Source organism: Idiotropiscis lumnitzeri, chromosome 4 (assembly GCF_059441095.1).
Source record: "Idiotropiscis lumnitzeri isolate Australia: NSW breed Sydney's pygmy pipehorse chromosome 4, RoL_Ilum_1.0, whole genome shotgun sequence".
NCBI lineage: Eukaryota > Metazoa > Chordata > Actinopteri > Syngnathiformes > Syngnathidae > Idiotropiscis > Idiotropiscis lumnitzeri.
In genome coordinates this window covers 27,660,822-27,668,913 of record NC_142394.1, presented here as the reverse complement: position 1 = coordinate 27,668,913, position 8,092 = coordinate 27,660,822, and the positions used below count along the sequence as shown (strand labels likewise).

The 8,092-nt window shown below is 43.9% G+C and overlaps 2 protein-coding genes across 2 annotated transcripts; one reads left to right on the top strand and one right to left on the bottom strand.

Moving 5' to 3' along the window:
* Nucleotides 1-382: 382 nt before the first annotated feature.
* Nucleotides 383-3,026, bottom strand: pfdn2 (prefoldin subunit 2). The gene is made up of 4 exons (XM_088292646.1): nucleotides 2,694-3,026; nucleotides 1,675-1,763; nucleotides 1,361-1,484; nucleotides 383-873 (listed from the first exon to the last, which is right to left on the bottom strand). The coding sequence occupies exons 1-4, from the start codon at nucleotides 2,772-2,774 to the stop codon at nucleotides 682-684; spliced, it is 486 nt and encodes a 161-aa protein (XP_088148772.1). The 5' UTR covers nucleotides 2,775-3,026; the 3' UTR covers nucleotides 383-681.
* nit1 (nitrilase 1) lies at nucleotides 2,253-7,610 on the top strand. Its single transcript, XM_088292644.1, has 6 exons — nucleotides 2,253-3,051; nucleotides 3,861-4,094; nucleotides 5,830-5,933; nucleotides 6,011-6,147; nucleotides 6,221-6,346; nucleotides 6,750-7,610. The coding sequence occupies exons 1-6, from the start codon at nucleotides 2,978-2,980 to the stop codon at nucleotides 7,023-7,025; spliced, it is 951 nt and encodes a 316-aa protein (XP_088148770.1). The 5' UTR covers nucleotides 2,253-2,977; the 3' UTR covers nucleotides 7,026-7,610.
* Nucleotides 7,611-8,092: the final 482 nt, after the last annotated feature.

The window sequence follows — 8,092 nt, the reverse complement described above, 5'->3', positions numbered from 1 at the left end:
AGATGAGCAACCTCTTGATTGGGGGTCGAAACTTGCTTGATGATGTGGCGGGTCAGTTGTGGACCCCGGGCCGCGTGTTTGACACCTGTGACCCGAAAGAAATGTGAAATTGGGTGCATAACGATTCATCGAAAATACCTAATGAATAAAATAACAGATTTTTTTGAGGGGGGGGTCCCTTTATGCTTACAACAGCAAATGTATAAACATTTGACCTTTTTCCTCTAGTAACTAACCGGTTGAAGCTGATTTTGCCGAGATGTTAATTTTAATGTTTTGTTTGAATGTCAATCCTTGTTAATGTGTTATTCAACCGCATACTATTTACAAATCACTAGTGTGTGGACAATACAGTACATGACAATTGGGGACTCACAAGAAAAGCATTTGCAAGCGCCTTTATTCTTGCGGCTCGTGAGAACAAAACCCATTGTTCCAACACGGGAGGACCTCGCCTGCGCCGTCACGTTATTTTAGTGACATAAACACACTGTAAACAACATTCGAGACCTACCAAAACAGAAAATGGATTTGGTAGGGCACATCACAACTTGAAGTTGTCAGTACAAAATCTTGAGGCATATTCCATTTTTTAACCTAGATATTTTTTTCAAATTTGTTTATATGTGAGACAGCCGAAGACCCATACCATCATCAAAAAAAAAACAAAAAAAAAACAAACTATGAAACCAAAACACCAGCTCCGCTTTTAGGGCCTCCTCCTTCGCTATCCTTGGAAGACGCCGTCAACTGGCTTTGCGTGTCTCCCTCGCCCTCGCCCACCAGGCGAATGTTGAAGCGTTCTCGGTACTCGGTGAGTTCGCGCCCTTTCTCCTGCATCATGCTGTTGAGGGACTCAATTATTTTGGAGATCTGTGGGAACACAAAAAGGAGAGGAAGTAAGCTTCAGTGTAGATTTTGTTCAGGCCGCCCTTGACAATTGCAGCGATTTGGCAATGGGCTTAAGCGTGTAAATGACATCCTCCATGTCAAACAGTCCAAACTTTTTCTTATATGGCATGCATTCCAAACAGGACATCTACCCTATTTTTCAGATGACATCTGAAAGATCCAGATTGGGAGAAAGATGCCTCAGTCCTACATCTTCAAACGCTGATCTTGACAGAGCCAAGGTAAACATTTTTTGGACAGCAAACTGTTCATTCCACTCGACCCACTTCTTTACACATTAACTTTCCAAGTCTGTTCGTTCCACATTTGGCAGTGCAAAGTTAAAATGAGCATTGTCGCCACCTAGTGTTTGGAGGTAGGAAGTTTGGTCAAAGAACAAAGTGCCAGACGGATTTGTGCATAAAAATGTCACACAAGGCTACTTTTTAAAAATCAACACATCCGTTACCTGCTCCTTGTTGGTTTGCAATGCTGGCAGAACTTCTTTCACCGTCCTCTCCACCAACACGCCGCCGACGAGACGGAAGCATTTTCGGGATGGGTCCACGTCTTTCAGGGTGTCAATGACTAGGCTGGGGAAGACACACAAAATCACAGAAGAAAGGGCAAAGAAATTCAGTCAAACACCATTTGAAGATTTTTTGGGATAACATACGGTTGGGTGATATGGACAAAAATTCATATTGGGGTATAATTAGTTATTCTCAAATGCATGTCATAGTTTGGTCACTGTCATAGGCAAACACAGCACGGGAGACCCACTTGTGCTCATTTGATTCCATCTCCAACTCAGCTGCTTTGGAGGCCATACTGCGCTGTTCCTGACGCATCCTCTGAAACGTCGCCACCACCTGTCAACACAACTCAAGTCAATTCAATGACCCCTAACCTTGACTTAACCTGGCACAGAACGTTTGACTCTGCATTACAAATGAATCCAAATAAATCACATTTTAAAAAGCATTGAATTGAGCAACATGGTGGACAAGCAGCTAAATTCAGAGTAGGGGTGCATTACTGAGGCCAAAATGATTCTCTCTCTCTCTCTCAAAACTGCATTTTCACTGCACTACTTAAAAAAAAACGTAATGGATAAGTATAATTTAAAAAGAATGGCTTATTGTTTTAGATTATAGTAAAAATAACTGAAAAATAGTCAATAAAAGTTACCTAAATAAATGTGCTTTTATTGTTTAACGTCACTTGCTCTGAATCCGAAACTACAGATGTTCAACAATATCAAGGCAAAAGCTCTTCATCTGTTTTTTTCCTGAAATTTCTTCTTTGGACATGACACAGCAGGGTCGGCTAGCATGTTAATTAGGCAATTTAAAGACAGCTTAAGCATGCATTCGCCCCCTGGTGGTGGGCTGACTCGACTGGTGGAGAAAGTGCTTGATTAGATTTGCAGCATAGCCCGCATTTTAATGGAAATATCGCCGACCGTTATTTTTAATTTCACTGCAAATACCGTAGAAGGCTCGGCAAGTGTACACTGAATACAAAAAAGGCGTCGACAACACACTGACGGAGCGGTAACCATAAAAGAAGGCTATAAGAAGCAGCAAATCCACCAATCCATCGCTACAGCAACCAAAGAATCCGCCATTGACAGATTCTTTGGTTACGAAGCAGCCTTCCACGCCGACACAAGCACAGAGTCACCGGGCAGGTGGTGGCGACGAGAAGCTATCGTTAGCATTAGCTAGCTTGGCGTCAATCCACGCGCTGGTGGCCGGAAACAAACTGATGAAAGGCGGCCACGGTGCCGCTGGTCGTACCTGTTCGGCGGAGGGGCCGGTCTGTTTTCCACCGCTGTTGTTAACAGGTTTGGAAGTCGTGCTGCTACTGTTGGCTGCCATTTTGGATCTCGCTTGCTGACAAGGAAGACCCCTGTCAGGAGTTGAAATGCTGCCCGCTGGATTGCCTGAATCAAATTATCATTCTCTAGCCATCAACATAAACAAACACGCTAACGTGTCTGTTTCTTTTATATAAAAAAACGCTTGCTCGTGTGGGGAGTTAAACTCGAACATGGAGTGAACGATTTCTTTCATTTGAGTCAATGTTCTCCGCGTTGAGAGTGTCGGTCGAGATTCGTACCTTGCTCTCCGCTTGGACTATCAAGCTACACAACAGGTACTGTATTTGTTCCTCCACGTTTTCTTCAAAATCTCTACTCAATTTAATTTTATTTACTGATCACATGAAAAACAGCCGCAACTGTAGCAAATATGGGTGCATTGTAGGCCTGAAAGAAAACAAACATTGAACAAAAATGCACAAAAAACAAGAGCAGAGTCTAGATGAAGTTCAAGAATGAAACCCGAGTTGGTTTTTCAAATGGACGATGTGGGTGCTTGACTAATGTACAACAGGAGGCCATTCCAGAGTCTGTCTTGTAGTAAAATAGGTGAGACTTGAGATATAGCAAAATACGGTCTGAGAATGTTATGGAGATAAATGACTAACATTGATGAAAAGTTAGATGAGAAATGAATCTGGGAATGCCAGCATATCATTTTAGAGTTTACTGTGCCCCTAAATTGATTTGGGCGAGGAAACAAGTCTAGCCCTTTTGCTTCAGGTTGGAAGAAATTTTGTGAAATGTCAGAATTCCTCTTCTCACAGTTGAGACTTTTCCTCTTTTCAGGGTCACCTTACTCTGTCTTAACATAACCTGCTGCTGCAATATGCCTCTGGTAGGGAGAGGCTGTTTAAATATTTGAAAGGGAGCAGAATCTTAAAAGGAAGTCCGTAAATGATTAGTTAAAGACTACAGCTGGAATTCAGTCTCAAACGTAGGAGCCCAGTAGTGCACACCGTCTAACGACTATTACAAAGGAAATAATGTTTGGCTGCTGTGGTCGATGGAGAGACAATTCTGCATACATTTTTTGAAAGCCAATCTCGACTGTTGCATGCAAGGTGATCTGCTCTACGTGCAGAATGTCCAGCTCTTGCCATCCGCGCGCTGCCTTGTGTCAGATGAGCGTCACCGCAGACAAGCGAGCCAACTTGTGCGCCGCCCAAGAGTTGCTGGAGGAGGCAAAGCGGCAAGGCGCCATCATGGCCTTCCTGCCCGAGGCTTTCGACTACATCGGCTCTAGTACCGAGGAGACCCTGGCACTTTCCGAGACGCTTGCCGGAGACACGGTCACGAAATACACTCAGATGGCCAGGTACTTTTGCTTTATTATAAGAAACATTGGAGCTGATTAACAATCATGATAAATTTCAGGTTGATTACCGCCACCCGTGAGCATATTTGCTTTCTCAAACATTGGTGTGCTCTTTTTTTTCTCTATTTATTTTGTTTGCCTTCTTATTTGCTTTAAATGTCAATAAAATGTTGGGTTTGCTGTTTGAAATGTTGGAATATGGAACAGCCCAGCCCGAACGCTGACCAAACTTGAACATCGTCTTAATTTACGCCACATCTTTTTGGAGATACGGCCACACAACCAATGGTGTGTAACTTCTCCTGTCACAATAGCCTCATCTTCAGACAGTAACACCAAGCGTTGGCTAAAATTTATTTTGCTGCCCTCAGCGTTGGCTAAAATTTATTTTGCTGCCCTCAGCGGCGCGTTGAGCTGCATTTGCAGTAATTGATTTCGTCTTAGTCTTAGGGCGTCTACAGACCAATCCAACGTCGGCCTTCATGGCCAACTTTCGCATCGGCTTAGAAGTCGGCATGTCGGACCGGAAAATGACTGACGTACACCCTGCAAAAGCCGACGAAAAGAGCAACTTCCACAGATCTTCTGCACGGGCGTGATATGTAGTACCCCTCCATGCCATCGGGGGCGCTAGTCAATGCGACGTCTTTCACGGTGATGTTCAATAACGGCCATCTTTCTTAAATGAGTGATTAATTCGTCTTCTCGCTCTACCTAGCCATTATGTCCATACAAGAGACGTGAACAATTACAAAATTCAATTTAGTCCTTGAGCAATAGCTTCAATTTCCACCGCCTTTCCCGTGCTTGTCCAGTGCACCGATTTGCTAGCTGACAGCCAATCACAGTGATCATTTGTCCCAACAGCCCGAGCCAATTCTACACGTTGAATCGGCCGAGTACGCCTCCCAAACACCCCAACGACAACTCTGACTTCACGACGAGGCGCGCTACACCAAACAGACGCGCGTGTACCGATTTTCCGACATCGGATTGGTGTGTCGAGGCCTTTACTTTGCTTCTTAAACTTGCAAAAAAAAAAGAATAGAAGAAAAATATCCACTCTGGTTGTCTGTTACGCACATTTCCGCCACAAATGGAATTATGCTCACAGCTGATTGCTAATCACGAGCCGGGTCACGGCACCAATTGAAAGGTTCTGGGGAACTTTTGCCGGTATTTTATCTTTAATGGTCGCACAGCAACTACCAGACGACTGTATATTCCGAATTAATCCATTTAAGGGCCCGGAAAGATTGACGCACTGCCGTGGAGCCTTGTTCTGCCACATGCGGAAGGACTGTCCTCTCCAAAACGATCGCGATTCGTTTGTTGCGACCACGTAGGAGTGCTGCAAAGCCGAAACAATGTGCGACTCGACGGTTTTAACTGGCTTCAACCAGTAAGTGTGCACGGGTGCAGATGGTTTGCAAGATACGGAGCCAGCCAATGGAAGGCCTGTGACCAGATAACGGCCAAGCTCAAGTCACCCGCCTAATTGTGTGAACTAAAAATCACCCAGCACTACGGCAGGTCGAGTTTTTGTCATGTCAAAATGTTAAAACTGAATGACCTGACAGTAAAATATTTGGAAAATTATATTTTGAAAAATCATCCCTCTCTGGCCCCATCGTATCTCAAGTTTGCGCTCTTAAGTCATAAAATCAGCCGAATGACGGATCGTAATTAGAGAAACTCAAAATGGCCTTTTTCTCACGCCGTTCCCATGTCACAGGAAGTTGGACATCTGGTTGTCTCTGGGGGGCTTCCACGAACGAGCATGCGACGGGGAGTCCGAGCAGCGAATTTACAACTGCCATGTCGTCGTTAACAATCACGGTAGCGTTCTCATAAACCGCACGTGGACTCCTTTGCACTTATTGAGGCCATGTTGACAGATTTTCGTGTCTTTGCAGGTGAGCTTGTGTCCACGTACAGGAAATGTCACCTGTTTGGCGTGGAGCTTCCTGAGAAGGGCATCTCGCTCAATGAAAGCAGCTTCACCATCCCGGGACCCTCACTGGTACCACCAGTCCAAACCCCCATCGGCAAGGTCTTCTCCATACTGTCAGTCAAGCCGTGTTGACTTCCCCGTCTCACGAATATCGCTTTTTCCCCCCCATCAGCTCGGATTGGGAATCTGCTACGATTTGAGATTTCCAGAATTTTCACTGGCGCTGCAGAAGAGCGGCGCTGAGATCCTGACGTTCCCATCGGCCTTCACCGTGGCGACAGGAGCTGCTCATTGGGAGGTAGGACATGACCACTCTTGAGTCAAATTGGACTTGTTTTGATATTTGACTGCAATGAAAAAAAACAAAAACATACACTTCCAACGAACTGTCAACGGTTCTTCGGTTCAAACACAACAGATTGGTTTGTGTTTGAATTTGATATTCATTTAACCACTTTCATATTTTACTTGAAAGACACAATTTTCTTGGCCTAATTTGGTCCTAGCTTTTTTTTTTTTCTTTTTTTGCCAGCCCCGCTTTGGGTTTGAGATGTTCTTAAACAATGTCTTCCATTTGGTGATGAACGCTGTTATTATAACTTAAAATTGCTCAATTACAGTAAGCTGCCCCCGGGTCAGATTGGCACATATGCATGAAAAATGAATTTTTCGGAAGCGTTAAGCCCTTTTTCATTCGCCAGGTGTTGCTGCGGGCGCGAGCCATCGAGAACCAGTGTTACGTTCTGGCGGCGGCCCAGGTGGGCCGGCATCACGACAGGCGCTCCTCTTACGGCCACAGCCTGGCTGTGGACCCCTGGGGGGTGGTGACGGCCAACTGCGGGGGAGAGCGGGTGGGCGTGGCGCTGGTGGACATCGACCTGGACCAAATCCGCAGCGTCCGCAGGAACATGCCGCTTCAAAAGCATCGCAGGGACGCCACCTTTTACGCCAGCCTGGAGGGAGGATGTCATCAGTGAAATAGTCGGACGGGACTCAACTTCAAGATTTTTTTATCATCATGTGGAAACCTGCTGCAAATGAAGATTGTGGCAATATTCATGGCGTGAAGTGTGTCACTTTCCGACAGCCCTTCCCTTTCTTGCAGCAAAGATATCATGACTGTAATATTATCTGCACAGTCTTTGCTTTTTGCATAAAGTGTTTTGTTGCAGCTGTTGTGAAAGCGCTTAATCAAGAAAATTAAAGTGAGTTGGTTTTCAATGAAACATCAGTGGCGGCACTTACTCATTAAAGTCCCAAACCGCTCCACATCCTTTGCACACTCAAGTAAACAAAGTCCTTCCATTTGACTTGAGTGCATTTGGTGACACTTAATTTTCTATTCTTTATGCTGCAGATTCACTAGCAAATATTAAAATGTAGCCAAATAAATCCTTTCTTGAGAATAAATTTGATTGTCATGAGTGGCTTTTGCAAATAATTTTTGTATGTGCCGACCCGGATTTTTTTTTCCAGATTATGCTTCTTTTGTTACATATATTTAATTAGGCAAAGGGCTGTGTTATGTTATACCGTGTGAATAAATCTAAACATGTTCTCAATATATTGCTGTCTGTCAATAACTTACACGTCTGGACAAAATAGCTGGCATCCCACTGTTAATGAAAGAAAAGCCACAGAAAAAAAATCATGAATCTGACAAAAGTAATAATGAATTAATGAAAGTCTGACGTTGCTTTTGAATTGTGCTTCAAATTGCTTAGCACACGTGCCATACAAACAAACTTGTCTTGCCTTGAACAGACTTAAAATAAATAAATAAAGCACGTGAAACAGGCCTGGAAATAAAAATGGTATCCCTAAAAAAGATTGAAAACAATTTGACCATAGGGATATGTTCAACAATCTAATTAGTGAAGACTAATGTTGATTGAGTTAGTTGACTTATCTATGAAAAGAGTGGGGCCTGATTAAATTAAAGTATTCAAAGTCTCTGTCAGGGTCTGTGTGGTGTTGGATCTTCTAAGTGAAGACTCACAAAGGCTCGTTCAATAGCACACATCCTATTTTGTAATGTAAATCT